At 35.9% G+C, this 24,121-nt stretch overlaps 4 protein-coding genes across 4 annotated transcripts; 3 read left to right on the top strand and 1 right to left on the bottom strand.

Moving 5' to 3' along the window:
- On the top strand, nucleotides 1-953 carry LOC145002330 (uncharacterized). Its single transcript, XM_078961625.1, has 3 exons — nucleotides 1-282; nucleotides 466-557; nucleotides 647-953. The coding sequence occupies exons 1-3, from the start codon at nucleotides 1-3 to the stop codon at nucleotides 951-953; spliced, it is 681 nt and encodes a 226-aa protein (XP_078817751.1).
- A 1,258-nt stretch (nucleotides 954-2,211) lies between these two features.
- LOC144999815 (pollen receptor-like kinase 4) lies at nucleotides 2,212-5,645 on the top strand. The gene is made up of 3 exons (XM_078958977.1): nucleotides 2,212-3,074; nucleotides 3,833-4,435; nucleotides 4,804-5,645. The coding sequence occupies exons 1-3, from the start codon at nucleotides 2,435-2,437 to the stop codon at nucleotides 5,481-5,483; spliced, it is 1,923 nt and encodes a 640-aa protein (XP_078815103.1). The 5' UTR covers nucleotides 2,212-2,434; the 3' UTR covers nucleotides 5,484-5,645.
- A 326-nt stretch (nucleotides 5,646-5,971) lies between these two features.
- EMB2768 (Tyrosyl-tRNA synthetase, class Ib, bacterial/mitochondrial) lies at nucleotides 5,972-7,651 on the top strand. Its single transcript, XM_078958978.1, has one exon. It carries the CDS (start codon nucleotides 6,017-6,019, stop codon nucleotides 7,508-7,510), a length of 1,494 nt encoding a protein of 497 aa, XP_078815104.1. The 5' UTR covers nucleotides 5,972-6,016; the 3' UTR covers nucleotides 7,511-7,651.
- Nucleotides 7,652-11,110: 3,459 nt separating this feature from the next.
- On the bottom strand, nucleotides 11,111-12,811 carry LOC145000953 (large ribosomal subunit protein eL13z-like). Its single transcript, XM_078960255.1, has 5 exons — nucleotides 12,701-12,811; nucleotides 12,002-12,117; nucleotides 11,789-11,919; nucleotides 11,532-11,690; nucleotides 11,111-11,455 (listed from the first exon to the last, which is right to left on the bottom strand). The coding sequence occupies exons 2-5, from the start codon at nucleotides 12,108-12,110 to the stop codon at nucleotides 11,234-11,236; spliced, it is 621 nt and encodes a 206-aa protein (XP_078816381.1). The 5' UTR covers nucleotides 12,111-12,117; nucleotides 12,701-12,811; the 3' UTR covers nucleotides 11,111-11,233.
- Nucleotides 12,812-24,121: the final 11,310 nt, after the last annotated feature.

Here is a 24,121-nt window from a genome sequence, read left to right as displayed (position 1 = left end):
ATGTTTGATTGTACTAGTGTTGTGCTCCAAGGAATAATTGATGACGTATCTGCTACTTATTCTCAACACCGAGATGCTGATGCAGCTTATTGTTACCTGAAATCATTTGAGTTTGTGTTTATTCTTCACCTGATGAAGGAACTAATGGGAAAAACTGATATACTTTCTCAAGCTCTACAAAAGAAATCCCAAGATATTCTTAATGCCATGGAGTTAGTTTCAGCAACAAAGGAGGGTCTAAATGATTTCAGAAACAACGGGTGGGATTCTTTACTTGCACAGGTACAATTTTTTTGTGAGAAACATCAAATAGATATGCCAGATATGAATGCTTATACTTCTACTTGATATCGGTCTCGAAAAACAGATAATCATGTTACTTTTGATCATTTTTATCGAGTGAATTTGTTTCCATCCACATTGGATAAACAATTACATGAGTTGAATAGTAGATTTAATGATCAGGCGATGGAGTTGTTACGTCTTAGTTCTACTTTAGTTTCAAAAGAATACCCTAAAGTGATTAACATTGATCAGATTTGTTTTCTTGTTGAGAAGTATATCCTGAAGATTTTACGGAGCAAGAGAGAATTCAATTACGATATCAATTGGAGATTTTTAATATTGATATGACAAAGAATCCTAGGCTAAGTGGTGTATCAACTATTGCTGACCTATGCAAGGGACTTGTGGAAACTCAGAAACATGAGACGTATTATTTGCTTGATAGAGTGGTTCGGTTAATCTTGACACTTCTCGTTTCTACCGCAACAACAGAGATGGGGATTTTCTGCATGAAAATATTCAAGAACCGCCTCCGCAATAAGATGTCGGATGACTTTCTCGCAAACAATTTGGTGGTTTACATTGAAAGGGAAATTGCTGAAAACATTGATTCGAAGTCGGTAATTGATGATTTTAAAGGTCATAAAGGTCGTCGGGCTGAATTATAATTCTTTTTTAGGTATTTTTGATGTTTAATTGTTAAAAAATTTGGTTTTTTTATATGTAAGAATGGTAACTTTAGGTATTTTGGTGTTTAAATGCTGGAAAAAAAAAATTGTAAGAACGTTTATTTTAGATTTTTTTACTTTCGCCCCCCCCCCCCCCTAACTATATGTTCAAGCTCCGTCACTGCACATCGTGGTGGTCCTTCACCACATCGTGTAAGCCCTCAATATAAAAGAAAATAGTTTCAAAGTACCTCAAAATTCGGATGTCACATTTTCTGATAAGTATAAGAGGTATTTTGTAATTTGTCACTTTTTTTGATGAAAATGAATGTTTTTCATCAAATTTTTGGAGGAATCTATTTTCCTCCATATTGTGGAAAGTTTATATATATATATAACCTTAAACGTTAAATAACTCATATAGCATGCTATCTCTCTCTCTCTCTCACACACACACACACACACATATATATATATATATATATATATATATATATATATATATATATATTTACTATCTTATAAAAGAAATCTAACTATTTCTAAAAATATATTGATTATAATAATAATATTTTTTTAAGACGTCCAAATGATGAAGCTGATAGTACAAGTAACCATTAATAAAATAATATTAAATTTCAACCAAATTTTGAATTCAAATATTTATCATCAAATCTCCTTATATTTCTCAGCAATTTGATGTGGTTCCCTCAAATCCCGGATTCATTCAAATTTTGAACCCTTTTAGATATCCTTAAATTTAGCATGTTGATTCAAATATCCCTTCACTCGTATATACCTTTTTGTTCCCTCCTCTGCTATAAAGCTTACCGTCCAGGAACAAAAAATGACTTCATCTCCCAAATTAAACCATAGTTTGATTATTTTGTCTTCGACATGTACTTTCTTTTGTAACATAACATTTTTATAGAGGAAACATATTACCGAAAGAATTTACACACACCGCCGCTTTGCGCGGGTACACTGGTAGTATATATATATATATATATATATATATATATATATATATATATATATATATATATATATATATATATATATATATATATATATATATATTTTTTTTTTTTTTTTTTTTTTTTTGAATAAACAGGTATAAGATTTTTGTATACACCAAATTTGGCCCCTACCCAGTAACCACAAACCTTGAAACTCATCAAGATGAAAAGAACATTCCAAATAATAAGAATCATTTACACGTTGCATATAGTCAAACCTGGATTTTATTTGTTTTTTCTTTCTTTTTATTAAAACAACCCTAACTCCTTGACACTTGGACTTGTAAGTTGCATAAAACTGGCAAAATCATCTCAAATCTCAAAGCCGGCCTTCATTCATCAACAGCTAATCATCCAAACGACTTCGTCAATGTCACCATCTCAAATGTCTTCATCTCCATATCCTTCAATATTTCAGCCATCCCTCTGCACTTCCACCTCCTCTCTCAACCTCCGGCCACCATGGCCTCAAAAAAATGGCTCTTACTCGCGTTTTTCCTCTTCACAACTGTGTTATCTGACACCACCGACATCACCAACCTCATCGCGTTCAAGAACTCACTCGGAAACCCGAAACCGCTATCCGACTGGAACCCAAATGTTGAACCGTGTAATCTGGACAAAGAGAACTGGACCGGAATTATCTGCGGGAAAAACGGGAGTGTATTAGGGTTACAGCTCGAGAACATGGGGTTAACAGGGACAATCGACATGGACATTTTGTCTGAAATACCAAGCATTCGAACCCTGAGTTTTGCGAACAATGGTTTTGGAGGATCGATGCCTGATGTGAGGAAAATTGGGCTGTTGAGGAGTATTTATTTATCGAACAACAACTTTTCAGGGGTGATTGGGAACGATTTGTTTGCTGGAATGAGTTCGATGAGGAAAATTGAAGTTCAGAGTAACAAATTTAGTGGTCGGATTCCTGAATCGCTTACAGGGATGAGCATTCTTGTTGATTTGCAGATGCAGGATAATGAATTTGAAGGTGAGATACCGAATTTTGAACAGAAAAGCTTGAAGGTGAATTTTGCCAACAATCGACTTAATGGGCCAATACCACGTGGGCTCATGAACCAGAATGCAACCTCGTTTGCAGGTAAGTGCCTTCTATTCGTTTTCAAATGTTTTTTTTTAATTATTATTTTTTTTAACGAAACTACAATTACAATGATATATGATAAATGATAAAAAGTGTATATAGAAATGAGTAAAATCTTTATAAAATGACCTTAAAATTAATTTTTGCGAAAGTGATGGTTATTTGTGGAAATTATGAAATGTTACGGCGTGTTGATAACTATGATACTATAGTAACAAAGTTAGTGTTGTTTGATATATTTCTTCTTAGTTCTTATTGGGTCTGATTCATACTATTTGATATCATATACAAATATCATATTTAGAAGTCTAATTTATTCTTGACTCCTCTAAAATCTAAATCAGTCGGTTACTATCAAATATTTTTTGGATAAAATAATCAAGTGACGGTCGAATTAAAATGTACCTTTGTTATAAAGTAAATGTTATGTTTTCTTTATTCAAAGTGATAAAAAGTTGAAGGATTTTTTTATCTCAAACTTAACACCATAGAATAAAAGCTTGGAAAGTGCCATGCACGTTGCTCTCAGTTAGTGCGCGTCTAATTCGATTCTATCAATCATTTTTAAAATGGCATGATTATAATATGTCGATTTAATATTTAATATTATACTAAATGAAATATTATATTATTATACGTGCTTTCTATGTTGTTATATGTGGATTTCTATGTTTTAATTGTAAGTTATATTAATATCATATTTAATGTTTTATTTGTTAGTTACAACTTTTAACTATTTTACCTGGTCAATGTAGGTAACAATTTATGTGGTGAACCACTTACCAACCCTTGTAAAATCTCAAAGAACAAACACACTCTAAAAACCTTCATCATCGCGATTGTCGCCATCATCATAGTTCTAGCCATCATTGTACTCTCTTTACTTATTATTCGATCCAAAACAAAACCAAAAAATAATTACAAATACCAACAAACAACAAAACTCAACAACAATCCATACAAATTCAACACAAATGAAATTCAAATGCACCACCATGAAGAAGATGAAGAAAAGAACCCTAAACGAAGCGAAAACGGCGGAAAACTTCAGTTTGTGAGGGGTGATAGAGAGCGGTTCGACTTACAAGACCTTTTACGGGCCTCGGCTGAGGTTTTGGGCGGCGGGAGCTTTGGATCGTCGTATAAGGCGTCATTGATGGGTGGTCCCGCGGTGGTGGTTAAGAGGTTTACGGAAATGAACAATGTGAAAAAAGAAGGATTTTATGATCATATGAGGAGGCTTGGAAACCTCTCTCACCCTAATTTGCTTCCCCTTGTGGCCTTTTATTACAAGAAAGATGAAAAACTTTTGATCACGGATTTTGCGGAAAATGGTAGCTTGGCTAGTCATCTCCATGGTATTTTACACAACTTACCCTATTTATTACTTATGACATGACATGACATGTACTCCATTTGTTGTGCATTAGAGTGGGACCAAAACTAATATTGATGGGATAAAAATTGCGATCTTTTGTCGGGCCAAAAAGGGTGGGACATAGAATCTGTTTGATATTTCGTTTGTGTAAAAGACCTAAACGACCTCAAAAGCACTTGGAATGAAAAAAAAAATACATTTTGCCCCATTCCCATCCTTCTCCAACATTTTTTAAGGAATGGAAAAAATAAATTTTCTGTCCTATTGACATTATTTTCAGTCTCTTGTGAAATGTCTTATTATTGGTAGGTTTATATTAAACTTCATCGTTGTTTTCGAAAATTATAGGTAAACGAAAGCCAAATGAGCCAGGGTTAGACTGGCCAACACGGTTAAAAATATTAAAGGGTGTAGCTCAAGGGCTTGATTATCTCTACGAGGAGCTTCCTAACCTATCACTACCCCATGGCCACCTAAAATCATCCAACGTGCTTCTCGACAAAACCTTCAATCCCCTTCTAGCAGATTACGGTCTAACCCCGGTAGTCAACAAGCACCACAGTCAAGAGTTCATGGTAGCCTACAAGTCGCCGGAGTTCACCCGCCATGATCGGACCACCACCAAGACAGACGTTTGGTGCCTCGGAATCCTGATTCTAGAGATGTTGACGGGGAAGTTTCCGGCGAACTATTTGAAACAAGGGAAGGGTGGGAGTTCGGATTTGGAGACATGGGTAAACTCGGTGGTTCGAGAAGAGTGGACGGGTGAAGTGTTTGATAAAGAAATGAAAGGGACGAAGAACTGTGAAGGGGAGATGTTGAAGCTTTTAAAGATTGGAATGTGTTGTTGTGAATGGAGTATTGAAAAAAGGTGGGATTTGAAGATGGCTATTGAGAAGATTAGTGAGTTGAAGGAGAGAGGTAGTGATGAAGAGTATTCGTCTTATGCAAGTGATGGAGATGCTTATTCTTCGAGAGCCATGACAGATGACGATTTCTCATTCTCGGCTAACCTTAAACCAACCTAATTTGTTGATGATGATTTGTTTTTCTATATGATATCTTGTAATTTATAAAACAAATTTGTTATAATTTGTTTTTGTCACAGATATTGGGTTCTCTCGCACGAAGTTAGAGTGCATAAAGAGTTGAATGCTAGATATACTTTCATTGATTTGTTTATTACAACATTCTACTTTTATTTCTTCCTATTACAACATCATATTTTGTAAAATATATACAATGGTAGCAAAAGTTATGCTACTTCCATTTCTTCCTATTATAGCATTACAGTTTAAATCATACTTGTATTTCTTGTTATTATATTTCAAATTTTTATCCGGTTATAGCAATCCAAAAAAAAATCATTATTTGAAGCTATAATTTTGTAGATTATTCAAAGTATAATGCCCAAAACTTTTAAATAATTTTGTTTAGTGTCCATTTTATCAAAATGAAATCTTTGGTGGCCAAAATACAAGTGTATTATCTTATCTGGATTTAGACCTCCGGCCACTCCTTCTTCGACTCTTTGCTCTACACAGCGGCACAGCATACATCAATGGCGGCGGCGGCTGCCTCCATGCTGAAAACAACCTTCTTCATCCTTAAACCCACATACAAAATCCCAGTCTCCTCCTCTCTGTTTCAATCGCATTTCATCCGATCGATACCCAACAAACGAACCCTACACTCCAACAACCGACGGCATTACCAATTGACCCGCAAATTCTGCTCTTCACAATTAACCCAAGAGCAATCCCACACCAGTCGCTCCAACGTCATCGAAATACTTGAAGAAAGAGGCCTACTTGAAGCCATCACCGGCGATAACCTCCGTTCAATTTGCACAGATTCATCTCTTCGGGTCTACTGCGGCTTCGACCCTACCGCCGAAAGTCTCCACCTTGGTAACCTTATCGGCATCATCGTATTGTCATGGTTCCTCCGATGCGGCCACTCCGCCGTCGCCCTCGTTGGAGGCGCCACCGGTCGGGTCGGTGATCCATCCGGTAAGTCCCTCGAACGCCCTGAACTCGATATTGCATCCCTAGAACGAAACATCGCGGGTATCTCCGATATAATCCTGAAAGTCCTCGGGCATATATCAACCGATAACAATTCAATCAAGGTTTTGAACAATTACGATTGGTGGAAAGACGTGAAGTTGCTCGATTTCTTGAAAGACGTCGGAAGATTTGCTAGGGTTAACACAATGATGGCTAAAGAAAGTGTTAAAAGAAGATTAGAAGCCTCCGATCAAGGTCTAAGCTACACCGAATTCACTTACCAGCTCTTACAAGGCTACGACTTCGTTCACTTGTTCAAAACCGAAAACATCACAGTTCAAATCGGTGGATCAGATCAATGGGGAAACATCACTGCTGGAACTGAACTAATTCGAAAGCTTCATCAATCCGATTCTGCTTATGGTCTCACATTCCCTCTGTTACTAAAATCCGACGGCACAAAATTCGGGAAATCAGAAGACGGGGCAATCTGGCTTTCACCATCGATGTTATCACCTTACAAATTCTACCAGTATTTCTTCTCAATTCCTGATTCCGATGTTGTCAGGTTCTTAAAGATTCTTACTTTTTTGAGCTTGGATGAGATCAAGGAGATTGAAATCGAGATGAAATCAACCGGGTATTTGCAGAATTCTGCACAGAAAAGGTTGGCTGAAGAGGTGACGAGATTTGTTCATGGGGAAGACGGATTACAGGAGGCGATTAAGGCTACTGAGGCTTTGAAACCAGGGTCTGAGACCCGATTGGATTGGAAGACGATCGAGGGTATTGCTGAAGATGTTCCTTCTTGTTCTTTGAGTTATGATGAGGTTTTGGATCTTGGTGTTGTTGATTTATCAGTTTCTACTGGATTGATTGAGAGTAAATCGGCTGCAAGGAGGCTGTTGAAGCAAGGTGGATTGTATTTGAATAATGGGAGAGTTGATAATGAAGGAAAGAAGATTAGTGTTGATGATATTGTGGATGGGAAAGTTCTGTTGTTGTCTGCTGGAAAGAAGAACAAGATGGTTGTAAGAATTGCATGAGGGTTATTGCACATATGTTTTTCTTTCCATTTTTGGTACATTCTACATTGAATTGAGTAGAAAGATAAATTTTAGTTATTGTGCAATTCCCCTAGAGGAATTTTAAATCAACTTGAATGGTTTTTCGATTTTTCACATGAATGATTATTTGCACCATGATGCCTTTTATAAGCAACTCACTCGGACTCGATTATTTAGTTACATATGTCTCAACCTAAAGAGCTTTTATCCTATGGCTGCAAAAAAAAAAGGTGTTAAGATACGTAAAAGGCACTCGATTTTGGCAATTATGTATACCAAGGCAAGTATTGTTTTGATAGCTTACACTAGTAGTGATTATGCAGGGTGCCTAGAGGACACGAAAAGCACTTCCAAGAAAGATCTCAAACGTATATATTTTATAGCAATACAACTTTTACAATTAGATGAAACTAGCCCTAAAACTTTTGGAATGGGTTAAATGGTTGAGACCGGATTTGAGATTTTATAATACTTATAGTTTTATCATTAAAGATATATATATATATATATGATTTCTTGATCATATTCTAACATTGATATTAAAATATGAAGGTTGACATTTTGTTCTCAAATTTACAAGTTGACGTTACGTCGAGTGGTTAGCACCATCATTCAAACAAGAACCAAGAAGCAACCTAGTCTCGTAAGAATGGAGTAACAGGAAAGAAAATAAAAAATTCTTCTCATCAAACATGATTACATGCATACTAAACTTAAGTTCATCATTAAGAATAGAAAAATAATTGAATTATTAAATAAATTTTATACGCAAGTCATTTGTGATTATGACTCCGGTAATGTTGATGCTGTTTTGTGCTTGCGATAAGGGGAAAAGAAGGTATAAATAATCCAAATATAAATAAAATTGTTTAATGTTAAATACATTCACATTGTAAGAATCCACACTGTGTTAGCAAATAGCAACAATAAGAAAGGAAGCAAAGAGCAAACTCATAGGAACATAGGTCACCCTAAGAGGGCCACAAGTACGAACAATATAGGCGAATACTATCAGTAATACATGCAACAAACGTATGCCTTGAAATCGGATCAAATACTAGCAATACATGCAACAAACGTTCACCATGAAATTGGATCAAATACTAGCAGATACATGCATACGATAAAGACGAGACAAATGTCAGACTTATAAAGAAATACGCGTACAAAACAATGTTGAACCAAAGAGCCACTCTTATGCATCAGCATCCTCCTATATGAAATCATGTCCTCATAAAAGACCCAACTCCTTCAAGTCTAAAATCACAAAGACACAAACTATCCACAATAATCATCTCGACACTCTTAAGCACATGAGTCCTGTCTACTACAGACATGTCCGAACCCATCATTTTGTGAATTGTGATTAATGTATGCGAGAATATGTCCCCAACATTATTTGATTTTCATTCTAACATGTGATGTTTAAAGCTGTCATTTTTTTGTTTTATGTCCTTTTCTTTATTCTTTTTTTCCCTTTCTTTGGTCTATTTTTTATTTTACAAAACAATGCAAGAACATATATAATTGTGTTTATATTATTTAATTGTACCTCAAGCTTTAAAATTTATATCAAATTGTGTTTGTATGTTTTTTTTATTAGTTTGTGAATTAATTTTGTATGTTTTTGTTAATTAATTTTGAATAATTTTAATTAGTGTGTATTTGTTTTAAAATTAAAAATTGAAAGGATTGAATGGGTTGAGAAATATAGGGTTTACATATGATATGGGTTGGGAGGTTTGAAATAAAGATGGACAGAAGTCGTAGACCAGCAATACATGTCACAAACAGCCTTAAAAAAAGATGTTATTAAATGTCCATTTGACACCTCATAGACATTTTTATCAAAAGTCAACCTATAAGTAACTTTATTATTGTCTTTTTTAGAAAACAACACAACTTCAACCAATAAAAATACCTTAATTACTTCAACCAAAGAAGTGTTTTTAAAAAAAATATTTACCAAATAGGTGTAGTTTTAAAAATATTTACCAAATAGGTATATGTTTATAATTTTATATAATTTTCTTAAATTTCCAGCTTTTATTCTATTTCTTATGTTCTTTAATTTTTTTTTTTATTCATGTCTACCAAATTTATTTACAAATATTTTTTCTTTTATAATATCTTATAGTAATTCAGTAATTTTTTATCTGAGCATATGATATATTAATATATTAAGAAATCAACAAACAAAAATGTATGAGAGATGTTATTATATAAAAAATTAAACTTCAAAGATAAGAATGACAATTATATAAACTCACATGTTAAAAGTTAAGCAATTTTATTTTATCAATAGATAATCGTTAGTCCTCCATTATACTTTTATTATGTTTAATTTTATGATTTCAAATACAAAATGATATCAATTATAATAATATTATAGCATACAACTAAAAATGTATATTGTATTTAACAGTAACATTTTTGTGATGATAATCCGTTTCGTTCCTAAATATGATAAAACATATATTCATAAAATGTAATCTCCCTTTCTATTATGTAATTTATTTTGTATTTTATTTATTTATTAATTTAAACCGTTCATCATTCTATTATTTAAGAAATGAATTAGAAAAACTCTAATTATATAACCGTTAATAAGAAAATAAAATATATACTATTAATTTAAGCAATAAAAAACCAATTACTATGCTTCAGAATTAGAATAATAATTAACGAAAATACAAACATGTGTTAGGACTTTGGATACGTTTAACACGCTTTAAACTTCATTTGGAAAAAAATCAAAATCTTCTTTTTCATGATATTTATCATTGTTTAGTTGTTCAAGTGAAGTTTTTGACTAAACAAGCATTATTATTTTTTTCAAAAAAAAATTGTTTTTTTAAACAACTTTGATAAACATTAATTTAAAAAAAAAAAAAAAAAAAAAAAAAAAAAAAAAAAAAAAAATCCTATAAATTTTGAAACTACACCTATTTGGTAAATATTTTTGAAACTACACCTATTTGGTAAATAAAATTTTAAAACACACTCATCTGGTCAAAAACTCTCTAAACGATAAAATAAAGTGTCTTTCTAACAAACCAGTTAACAAAACTCATTAAGAAACTTCTAACTACCAAAAGTCCTCTAGGTTATCTCCCTTGGAACAATTTCAGGTTTTGGTTTCTTCTAGGTCAATAGGTCCTCATTTTTTCTCTAAACTTATACATAAGACCTCTAAGAATGTGGATTACCTGAGTCATCAACGTGCCAATTCATAAATGGTTTTCAGCCATCAATGTATATTGTTTCAAAGGTTACACAATTTAGGGTATCCCATTTGTTCGTACATATTGGCCTCTCAAGTTTCAATCAATTGAGTATGACCAATATGATTGGGTGATGAGGTAATCGTTAAACCACATCGAACATCATGAGGCAAAGCTTGTCATAATTCAGTTAGACCTATAAGTTGAAAGTTAATAGGTGCAATACTTGAGTTAAAATTATAAATACAGTGGTATCCTTTAAAAAAAGGCTGATTCAAAAACTTTGTTTAGAAAGATGAAAAGCATACTATTTGTCCTTGGTAATAAGCCAACAGAACTGAAGCCATGTCACAGCTACAAAAACTAAAACATAACAATTCCAAACACATAATACCAAATGTCAACATATCAAACAAAACAATACCCAAAATTGGTTCAACATAAGTTTCCATGATAATACCCAAAAAACAGTCTCTCCCTACTTCTTCTCTTCCTTCTCAGCTTCAGCTGCCCTCTTGAGCCTTGCACCCAAATGGCGTTTGTTTGTCCTCTCAACACGCAGCTTGGAATAAGCACTGAATGACTTCATCTCCTCAGTCACCTTCACAAACTCAGCAGCTGCCTTCTCCCTAACAATTGGCAACACAGATCCTTGAACCTGTGTAGCACTTGCAAGCTCCTCTGGAGTAGAGTCACCAGCCTGAATAAAAATATTTATATTTGTTAGATCTTGAAATTAGAAAAGTTATGAATTTCATAAAAGGAAAAAGATTTACCTTAATCTTCCTTGCACGTCTTGGGAAAATGACCAATTTAGCCTTGAATGTCTTGAGCCTCTGGACATTAGCTTGAAGACCCTCCAAAGAACGGTTCCTGCGGCGATGATCCACAGCAATGCCAATGGTTGGAGCAAGCTTCTTAGGAATACCAGCAGCCTGTTTACAACACACAATGTAAATTACACTTCACACCCTCAAATAACTACAAATTACACTTTTGAACCCTCAAAGTTATGGTGATAAGTTATCTTTACCTTAAGCTCTTCGAGAGAAAATCCTCTTCCCTCCCTAAGTTTCATGTTGTATTTCAGGGTTTGTCCATGAACCTGGGGACGAAGCTTTCCAGCTGGCCTTGGGAAATCTTTCACAGCCTTTGCTTGTCTAGCTGTATTCCATCAAAAAGAGTAAAATTTTAAAATCTCATTGACATATGTATAAGTTAAAATTCATAATAGCAAACAACTGACCATTTCTTCTCCTTGTTTTGCGTGCAGGTTGGTTGAACCATGTCTTGACATAGTTCTGCCAATGCTTCTTGAAGTGACCATTTGGAATGACATTGTTATGCTTAACCATGGTTACTCTGCAAAAGACATCACATCTTGTTAATTGTAACGAATGAAAATAAACAAATACACCATTATCGCTTCGGAAGGGTTTAGGTAATGCTGTTCATGGTTTCAAATAGCAAAAAGTAATAATTTGAATGTTATAGAAATTGATTAAAGCCTACGGAAAACCAAAACTTTTGTTAATGAAACCAAAGCAAATCGGCCTTTTGTATATACACCGAAAAAGCACAGGTTTTGTAAGAAAAACAGCGCCTATTGATTTGATTGTGAGGAGGCAATAAATGTTAACAAAGCAAAACAGCATTCACAGGATAAATCCAGGCCAACGAATAGATAACAGACAAGAACGTTCACACAATACGAGAAAACTACAACTGCGTAACATGATAATACACATTCTTAAACATTCACAAATAAATCTTCCAAAAATGAGATCTGAACCTTCAAAGTTCACATAGATTTAGCACAACAGGTACAGACGTATACTCATCGATGAATACAATTTCACAAATAAACACAACTCCAATTACTATCTTTCGCGAATTACATAGCGTAATGATTGAAAATGTTCGATAAGCATCTGCTCAAGCATACCTGAGTTAAAGGCGAGGCAAAGTGCTTCGTCTTCAGAGATGGCAACGCGGCGAATTTGAGAAAGAAGACGCGCAGAGACTATTAAAAGGATCAGAAGGGAAGTAAAACCCTAGACCTAAATGAGCTCCGAATTATTTATCTTGGGCCTCATATTTTGCTTATGGATAAGCCCAACCTTAGATTCATTAGATCATTGTCTCTAAAGTCTAAAAAGTAGGCCTGATATGGATTACAATTATAATTTTATAAGTGTTTAATGTTAGGTAATTTGATTAAAGTTTAATAAACAATAGAGTAAATTACATGAATCGCCCGTCCATGTTTGCTCGAATAAAATGTTTTGTATTTATATTTTGTTTCATTCCGATTAGTTAGTTTGAAACTTGCATATTTATCGACTTAAAAAGACTAAAGACTATGATAACCTTATACATTTCTTATTTATTTGTTTATCTATAATTAAAAAACAAAATAGGACTTCATCACGGACAACATATGAATTTCAACAAAATCTCTCTCTTTATATCTCTTTCTCTTCCATTTATTCGTCATAAACCCATATATAACCCCATCCAAAGTGTACCAAATGTCTTTTGTCGTCCCAAAACCTACAATTTGACACATCTATATATCAAGAAATACCAACATTATAGCCTATAAAACACATACAAAAACATAAAGATGTAGATCTGAAACTGCATTTTTTTCTAGCATGTAAAAGATGAGAGAGAGAAGGGAAGATAGACATGTTCATTTTTTTTTCCCCGGTGGAGATCTAAAGAGGTATATATCAAACCTATGTTTTTTTCTTTTCTAGTAGAGATCTAAACCTATGTTTTCTTTTTTGTCTTTTTGTAATGAAGGTTTATGATTAACATCAATGATCCAATAATGGTGAGTGTTTGCCACAGTGTTTCACTAATTTAGGGTTTTGAAGCATAAACTATAATGTTGCATATATCATACAACATTAAAATGCTAATATTCTCATGTATATAGGCTTGTCACTCCACACAACAATAATCGACTATAAATGGGTATTAAACGTTTCATTTTTTAAAATTATGTCAAACTAATGACAAGTAATAGAAACTAGTGGGTGAGTCCGTGGTGAACCACAGGTCACATTTGTTACGTTTATTACATATACAAATATTTACATAATGAGATGCATTTGTGCTGTTGTAGATGGTGATTCACTTTTCTTTTGTGTTGTGGATCATTTCTTTTAGAGCAGGGATGTTGTGGTGGATAGATGCTTGAGTTTTCATGTTGTCGAGTGTTTTTTTGAGATGATCTAGTTCATGTAAGTTGGCCTTGTGAGGTTGTTTGTAGGAACTGGTTTTGTATTGATAATAGATAAGGATTAGAAAAATAAAACATCGATTAAGAAAAAATCGGAAAATTTAACAAACAATAATTAAGGTGTGTTTTAACGTATATTGTTGAGATTTATGAAATTGTTTTTGGGATTGGGTTTGAATCGTGGTTATCTGTTGATCGCTATTAATCCTAGTGTCTATTGCTACTTACAAATTTGTTCTATGTGTAAAGTAGTAAAGGTTAAATGATGCTTCTAGTGTACCAATCCTTCTAGCTTCCATATATCTTGTTGAGAATGGCGAAGTTGTCTTTGGGGTTTTGTCTCTTTAGAAGTTGATGAAATCGACTCTGTAGAACGCACTTGTTTTTCTATAAATCTTTATTTGTAACGTTTTCTGTTTGATTTGTTTGGGCTATTAATTTTTTTTTCGTATTCAAGCATGATATTTGACTATGTATTTTTTTATCCGGTTGTTTGGATATTATGTGAAACAATAATTTACATTAATGAAGTAAAATAAAAGAAGAAGAAAGACGAAAGAAAATACAAGAAAAAGAAAAAGGAACGGAAAGATAATAGTAAAAATGAAAAAAGGGAGTAAATAATAAATCAGGTGTGGGCATTCTGAGAAACACATAAAGTTTGTGTGCAAAGTCAAAAGCAACGAAAAAAGATACATGTTGATGAATATTATACAATAATAAGGGGAAATGACTTATTAAGGTAACTAACTATTTCAGTTGTCCATATATAGGTAATGTTCTTTTTTTTTACACATTAAGGTAACTAACTTGTTATGTTTGTTCACATTTAGGTAATATGACTGGCTATCACCTGCTTTTGCTTATGTGGCATCCACCTGGCATATGACTTGAATACGTTGCACCGTGGTATTGTGCATATATGGGAAAATGACTTATTAAGGTAACTAACTATTTCAGTTGTCCATATATAGCTAATGTTTTTTTTTCGTACACATTAAGGTAACTAACTTGTTTTGTTTGTTCACATTTGGGTAATATGACCGACTATCACATGTTTTTGTTTATGTGGCATCCACCTGGCATATGACTTGAATACGTTGCACCTACGTGGCATGGTGCATATATTGTCTACATTCGATTAGACTATAACTGTGTCATACGATTCTACCCCTAATTCTAAACCCTAGATCGATCGACGATGGCTTCTTCTTCCTCATCTTATTCTTCAAAATGACAAGATGAATTTCAAGCTGATCATCCATGTGATTGCGGTTTATCATCTCGTGTGAAGATTTCAAGAACTCCTGCAACATATTCAACAATATTGATTTACCATTGAGTTTTGACAAACTCTAAGGTACTGTTTGTTTTTTCTGAGGCAAAATGTCTGCAGTCTGCGGACCACATCTGTAGACCTCTGCAGTAGAAGATGTGGACCAAACGTCTGCAGTCTGAAAAAAGAAGACTGTTTGTTTTGTTAACATCTGCGGGCTATTAAAATAAACTGAAATCTAAATAAACTGATTTTTTAAAACATCAAAGCGAATTTTTTATATATTTTTACGACTTTATTATAAATATATAACGAATCTAGATTAACTTTTATGTATTATTATATAAAAAATAAAAATAAAAATGGTATTAATTCATATACATATTTGATAAAAACCAACAACTTTGATTGCAAAGTTATAACTAAACATTATAATTAGTGATCAAAGAATTTGATACATAAATAGATGGAAATAAACTTCGATTTTTTCAAATAAATCTATTAAAAACGTACGATAAATATTTTCTCGAGAAATTGATGATACTCTATTAAATAAAGTTTTACAAAATTTTGGCAAAAAAATATAAGAATATATTATGATTTTTTTTTCATATTTATATAAACAACTTCAACGAATATTATTATAATAAATTTTTATTTATAAATTTGTTAAAAATATCATGTTTGTATCGTTAAATGTTTTTTTTTAAGTTTTGTAATTTTTTTTTCATATTGTTTATCATTAATAAAGTTGGAAAAAATATAAATTAAAAAAAAAACTTTAAAAAAATAAAGATATATATGTTTTTTTAAGCTAGAAGATGTCTGAAGATGTTAGAAGACTCTGGTCCACATTTGCGCCAAGAAGAGGGCGCGCAGACATTTTTAGGTCTGCAGTCTTCAAAAAAACAAACAGTCTGCGAAGACTAATGTCTGCGCGTGGTCTGCGCGGCGCAGACAGAAGACGTCTCGCAGCTCTGTAGACTAAAAACAAACACTACCTAAATTTTCTTCCATGGTTGTCAGGAGTTCTTGAAATCTTCACACGAGATGGTAAGCCGCAATCACATAGATGATCAGCTTGAAATTCATCTTGTTGTTTTGAATAATAAGATGAGGAAGAAGAAACAAAACAAGTCATATGCAAGGTGGATGCCACGTAGGTGCAACGTATTCAAGTCATATGCCAGGTGGATGCCACATAAGCAAAAACAGGTGATAGCCGATCATATTACCTAAATGTGAACAAACAGAACAAGTTAGTTACCTCAATGTGTACCAAAAAAAAAACATTACCTATATATGGACAACTGAAATAGTTAGTTACTTTAATAAGTCATTTTCCTATATATGCACCATGCTACGTAGGTACAACGTATTCAAGTCAAATGTCAGGTGGATGCCACATAAACAAAAACAGCTGATAACCGGTCATATTACCTAAATGTGAACAAACAGAACAAGTTAGTTACCTTAATGTGTACAAAAAAAAAACATTACCTATATATGGACAACTGAAATAATTAATTATCTTAATAAGTCATTTTCCCCAATAATAATAACCGGTGGCAATATAATATTTGAATAATAATGGTGGCCAATATGGAATAAACAAAAAGTGTGGTGGTTAATATGCAATAAGTAACAACTAAACTATTCATAAGGACCATCTCCATTAATAAAGTATAGTAATTTAGACACTTGTGGTCCAAGAATTGCAATAAAATACGTTTGAACAATATAATTGGTAAATATGAGTTGGACATGACGGTAACATTTGGTGGATAAGATTGAACGTGACAGAACAGAACAAGCCTCTTTGAAGTGGTGTTTGGTAAACACGGAACATTGACAAGGTAGAACTTTGAACAAGCCTATTGGGAGTAAATCACTAAATTTTAGTTCTGCTAAAAACATTGGAACACACTAGGACAAAATATACAATGAAAAAAATACCCATGAGACTCTCTTCTCCACCATCCTTTTGTCCAAAATCACCATCCTCGACGATACTCTAGTGACCCCACCCCTCTCAAATGAATAGGTGTGTTCGTTTAGATGGATAGATTTGATGTGATCTAATCAAGTGATTCCAAATTGATTTCGGTTTTCAAAACATGTATCCAAATAGTTCAAACCAAAATCAAATCCGATCTTATCCGATCCAATTACAGTTCGGTTTGATCGGTTTTTTATAATTCGGCTTTCAAAAACCGAAATATTTTGAAACGACATACAATTATAATATTACTCAACTTTACACAAGAAGCGGAAACAAATTATATAGTTGTGATTTGAAATTTATAAACAACTAATAAGAATATATATTATAGTTAAATATTTTACAAACATAAAACTTTTGAGAGAAAAAACATATTAATGTTATTTTATCAGGTGAAAAGTTTTGAACCTATTTGAAAAAATAAATTACCAAATTAATAAATAACTATAGATATATATTATAAATAAATAAATAAATAATGTTTATTTGTTTTTTTGGACTATTCAATTCTTATTTTAAAAACCAAACCAATGCAAAATCCAAAATAATAATTCGGTTTTGTTGAAAACCAATCCAAATATCCGATTATCCAAACCAAATAGTTCAATCATAATTGTCCAATTGGACAATTCGGTTTTATCCAAATAGTGAACAATCCTACAAATGAATGTATGTATTCATCTCTACCAGCCATCAACTTTATCTCTCCATATTTTCTACTTGTTCTGTTGGTGAATGCATGATTTAAAATAAAATAAAAAATAAATAAATAAATAAATAAACTTGTGATATATTTCCTTTCGTCTATCGATCAACTTCATAGTCCTTCCTCTTGATCTTCTTTCCTTTCACTCTCCGTCTCAATTGCTTCCTCGTATCCAGATACGAAGTTTCTTTTCGTGATTTGTTCCTCGTTGGTTTATGATGTGCACCTCATAAATGTAACAACCCAAAAATTAAGGGTAAAATTTTCATTTTTTATTTAGCTAGAACATTGATACCATTTATTTCGAACATTTCAAATCATCGTTAAGTAAATCATTTATCAGAGTTCATCCTAAAATCATTCATTGCAGAAATCATAGGTGTGTGTACTGCAATCAATCCGAGCTCTTCATTTTCAAATCGATTATACCTGAAACCAAAACTATAAGCCGTAAGCACAAAGCTTAGTGAGTTCCCCAGAGCATACCCCATACACAATCCACATAACACATATCAGATTAGCTATACAAGCTATCTCTACCACATATCACATATCATATTAGCTATACAAGCTATTTCTACCACATATCACATATCATATTAGCTATACAAGCTATCTCTACCACATATCATTAGTTATAAAAAGTTATCTCTACCACATAACATTAGTTATAAAAGCTATCTCTACCACATATCCATGCATAAGGACGCCATGGGCTTCCCCACATGGTCTTACACCTAAGTGTCATGGGTTCCCCCTATGGTCTTTCCCTGTCGGATAATCATGGGCTCCCCTTACATCCAAGTGTCATGGGCTCCCCCCATGGTCTTTCCCTGCTAGATAGCCATGGGCTCCCCCACATGGTCTTACATCCAAGTGTCATCGACTCCCCTCATAGTCTTTCATGCAAATATCACATAATCACTAGCATACAACATAACATAAAGTTAACTATCATACCACATATATATACTACAGTTAGTGTACCACATATCATAAAATGGGTCGGCCTTGGTGCCTTAGACCCATTGGTATGGTGAAGAGACTCACTTATCGAATGTTGAACTAATAAGCTGAAGTCAGACATATCCCACATGTTGCTCCTTCTTAACTTCCCATAATCATCAGGTGATTAACTTGACACAATCCCATAAATACCCTCAAGTCAACCCTGGACAAAGTCACGGTCTACCGTCAAGGTCAACAGTCCATGATGACCTCAACTCGTCGAGTATAGCCAGCCACTCGTTGAGTTCTTGCTTAACTCTTCAACTTGCCGAGTTCCCTAATGTTCGCGGCCGCAAACTCGCAACCGTAAACTCCTGACCGAAAACTCCTTGGCCGTAAACTCCTTCGCAGACTCGTCGAGTTGATTAAAGGACTCGACGAGTTCCTTTATTCCCACTCGTTTTCGTCCTTTTTCCAGTGGGACCTAGCATCCCAAACTTCAGATATAGCCTTCCTTAATGTAGATGCCATGTAAAGTTGCAAACTTTACACACATGCAAGGCCCCTCATGACCATAACACCAAAACTAGTCTTCATACAAGGTTTCATTGCATGGAAAAGGGCTAAATTGCATAAAGGGAGCAGCTTTATGTCATTGGGGGCTTGAGGAGGTTCAGATCTGGAACCATAAGTCCAGATTCAATTTTGACTCCATTTTTCCCCCAAAATGGTCATTCACTCCCAAGAAAGGAGATCTAAGCAATTGGAGGTAAAGGCCACGACTTTTTACCTTAGACTTATGGCCAATATGATATATACAACTCCTATCCTGTTTCTTTCTCCTTCAATCTCCACAATCCTCCAAAAGATGCTCACAATGGCTCTTTTTCTTACCAAAAGAGGGTTTACGGTCGAAAACGCTCTCCTTTGGGTAGTAAGTTGCTGAAGGAGGCCACAAATGAGCCATAAGTCCTTTATATAGGGCACAAACCCTTAAAACTTAGGGTTTCTCTTTACAGCTCCTACTCGCCGAGTCGGGCCTTCCAACTCGTCGAGTAAGTCCTGATCCCGCGTCCAAAATTAATACTTCTACTCGACGAGTTAATCCTCCAACTCGCCAACTCGCCGAGTCCACATCCAAAACCCTAAAATCAAATAAATCCAATAATACTTGGAATAGGTGTTATAAGTCTCCCCCACTTGATGGTGCTCTCGCATCTCCTCTTTCGGCTCCCATACCCATTCGGAGCCACTTTGATGCTGCCATTGCACCTTTACTAACCCTATCTCCTTATTCCGAAGACCCTTTGTCTTCATATCAAGAATCGTAACCTGGTTCTCGGTATAGATTTGACTCTCATCCACCTGAATGTCGTCCAACGAAGCGACTGCGAACTTGTCGGTGACACATTTCCGAACCTGAGACGCGTGGAATGTGTTGTGAACCTGGTTAAGCTTCTCTGGTAGATCCAAGCAATATGCCACCTCGCCTATCCGGGCCAAGATCCTGAACGAGCCTATATATCGAGGCCCCATCTTTCCCCCTATTTCCGAAACCTGATAATCCTTTTCCATTATGACAACTTCAGCAACGCGAAATCCAAAAATTAATGAATTCCTTGCAACCTGAAGTCTCGAGATGGTTTGTCTCCCTGACAGACTATCCCCATCAAACCATCATCGAACGGGTACCACAAGAAAACCAACTTAAATAGAATACTTCCCACTCACCATACCTTGAGGCTTCCCAAAGAACAAAGTCACCGATCAACTACGACTAATGATTAACAAGCAATTCCACACCCATACCCCAAATCACTGGAGTCACTCCTACTCCTCTTGCTGCCACATGACTGCTTTCATGAAGAACAATCGGGGATCCCCTTCATCCAAACCTGTCTGCCAACAGTCCGGAACACTAGACACCTACCATATTGATGAGCTAAAACACACTCAGCAGTCCCCTGCGACCTCCGAATGATACCTCGTCTAACCATGACTGCCTTATCTCCTTCCAGTCGATTGATCTATCCGATCGAGATAGGCTGACAACCTGTCGCCACTGAATCCGCCGCAAAACGGCGAATACTACCAGAATAGTTGTAGTCTTGCATCATACTCGGTCTCCTTCAACCTACCTTTTCCTGATTCCGACATGTCGTGGTGTAACGATCCAATTTTCACGCCCAAAAATTTCATTTAAAATAAGTGGTTTGTAAAATATTTATAGTAAAATATCATCTGATCATATCATCTCATAAAACATATTTCGTGTCCGAAACCAAAACGTAAAAAACAGCCATAATGCCAGATTACAAATCCTAGAATATCCCGTAGTGCGGAAAACAGAGAGCGTGTGTGTGATATGATGCTACCGCGCCAGCTCCTTCCCCCTCGCTGAAGAGGCACTTGAAACAACAACTGAAAAACGTAAGCACGAAGCTTAGTGAGTTCCCCCACCGTACCACATACCAAATAACCACACAATCATACATATATTATCAGGCATATCTGGGTGCCCGACCTACCCCTTCAGTCCTCTCGACCGGATACTGACTAGCATATCTGGGTGTTGGTCTCCCCTTCGGTCCTTTCGACTGGATACTGACTAGCATACCTGGGTGTTGGTCTCCCCTTCGGTCCTCTCGACCGGATACTGGGGACTTTTTCACCCCTACCATTACCACATAACATGTATCACATAATCTATCTAGCATGGATGGGCATATCTGCCCCTTCAGTCCTATCGACCGGTAATTTGGGGACTATCTCCCCTACTGTCACTAGCACATAGCATCATATCATACTAGCACATAAACATAACACATGTAGTAGCAGCCCTAGATGAATATCACATAGACAATCATCCAATCATACAACTCCTACTAGTGGGTCGACATTGTGGCCTTAGACCCACTGCTACTGGAAGGTAACGCACCTCGAAAAGTAGCTATTGAAAGTCTGCTTGCTAAGCACCTGACTGTTGAATCGGTAATCCTCCGGCTATAAATCATAAACATAGATTAGTCACTCATAGATACCCTTAGTTCAGATGACTGACCCACCCCAGGTCCAAAGTCAACTCCTTGGTCAAATTCAACTTCCAGTTGACTGGACTCGCCGAGTCATGACACCGACTCACCGAGTCCTTCTTCCACTAACCCGGTCCTACTCTACAAGTCCCTTTTCCCACTCCTTGAGTCACCCTTAACTCACTACTTGGGACGATAGAACGGGCTCGCGATCCGACTCGCCGAGTCCAAGAACAACTCACCGAGTCCATACGAGCAGATCTCCTACTCGCTTCAAAATCCTCACCAGAGCATCCTTTATGAGGATTTAGGTTTCTGGGACTATTGTTACACATAGATTGTTAATTCCACATGCAGATACGAAGGGTCCTTCAACACCTAAATCCCTCTTACCCAATAACTGTTCATCTGACTCGCCGAGTTAGAAGAACAACTCGTCGAGTACCAGGCAATCTTCATAGGACTCGCTGAGTTGTTCGTCCAACTCGCCGAGTTCCACTTTGGTACTCGCCGAGTCCCTTGACCCATTTCCCATATCGACTAAATCTGAGACATGCAATGCTTCAAAACCATAGATCTATGTTCCTAGGGCATGCTTTACGTGCATGCATGGCCCTACAAGGTCAAAAATGCAAATCCAAGCTCTTTATGAGGTCATACACCCAATAGGGACCTCAATCACTTCCACCACAGAAACTTTAGGCTTCTAATACGCCCACAAGGTCTAGGTTTGAAGTCCTTTCGGATCATTAAGCACAAACACATGGAGTTTGGTGTTTTAGGGCTTGAAAACCACCAATTTGGGACAAAAATGGTATCTAATGACCTAGTGATCAAGGTAGGAACTTTTCTACCTGAATGGAAGCTTCTCACAGTGTAGAATTTGGATCTACTCCCCTCCTTGCACTCTTCAACCTCCTCCTCCTTCTTCTAAGCTCCAAACTTCCTTCACCAAGCAAAATCACTCACAAGAACAATATGGGGGCTAGGGTCTCTCACTACAGCTCTCTGGAAGTGTTAGGGACAAGGGAGGTCGAGTTAGTGTGCTTAAATAGGGTGCCAACACTCGGGTTAGGGTTTTTTCCCAAACAGGGCCTACTCGCCGAGTCGGGGAACCGACTCGCCAAGTCCAAGGCTTAGACCTCACGTCTCATCCCGCTCCTACTCGGCGAGTCGGTCCTTCAACCCGCCGAGTCCAAGGCAAAGATGCATGAATTTAGAATTATTAATTACAAGAAATACGTACCGGGAACCAGGTGCTACACGTGGCTCTATTACAAATAGAGCCACTCGAGACACATCACAATGGATTAAACCGCCATCAAACCAACCCATTCACCATCCTGGAATTCTGCCCTCGATGCCCTTGTCATATGGATGCCCCATATCCCATCTCACTGAAACAAAAATCTTGCACAAATTCGGATTTGGGTTCCTATCCAAATCCAAATTGTTACTCCTCTCCTATCAAGTGATCCTCGAGTCGGCATTTTCATAATGCCCCATGACTTCTCGTCATCCTTTACTTGACCGATTAATTAAATACCCTTAGCCGATTCCCTGAGACTTCTAGTCTTGCACCCGATCCAACCACCAGGTTCTTATGAGATCCTATAATATTGCTACCCATTCACAACCCTACAAAAACATGCACTACTCGACCACAAGATCTTGTATCACAAGGTCTAACCCCCAGCTCAGCGGTCTCTACCGGCTCTAACCTGAACTCCCATACACGTTCGGGCTCACCCCCATATAACTGATCGATCATTCACCTTTGGTCCTGATCCTAACTAAGTTGTGGCTCTCCCACAACCCTGCGAACTAGCCTACCCTAGTCCATATCAACTGAAAGAATCCATGAACGCTACGGCACCCCCGTAGTCTTACAACACTCTTTACCGCTAGTGAATACTACGACTCCCCCACAATCTTAGAACACTCTCTATCGCTAGTGAATGTTACGGCTCCCCCGTAGTCTTACATCACTCTCTACTTCTAGTGAATGCTACGCCCCCCTAGTCTTACAACAATATACCCTAACTGACCATTAGTGAATGTTACGGCTCCCCCGTAGTCTTACATCACTTTCAACCCAACTGAACATTAGTGAATGCTACATCTCCTTCTTAGTCTTACAACACTTTCACCC

The sequence above is a fragment of the Lactuca saligna genome, chromosome 6 (genome assembly GCF_052625555.1).
Source record: "Lactuca saligna cultivar CGN05327 chromosome 6, ASM5262555v1, whole genome shotgun sequence".
NCBI classification, from domain to species: Eukaryota; Viridiplantae; Streptophyta; class Magnoliopsida; order Asterales; family Asteraceae; genus Lactuca; species Lactuca saligna.
The sequence above is the reverse complement of the archived record's forward strand: the minus strand, read 5'-3'. Positions and strand labels throughout refer to the sequence as shown.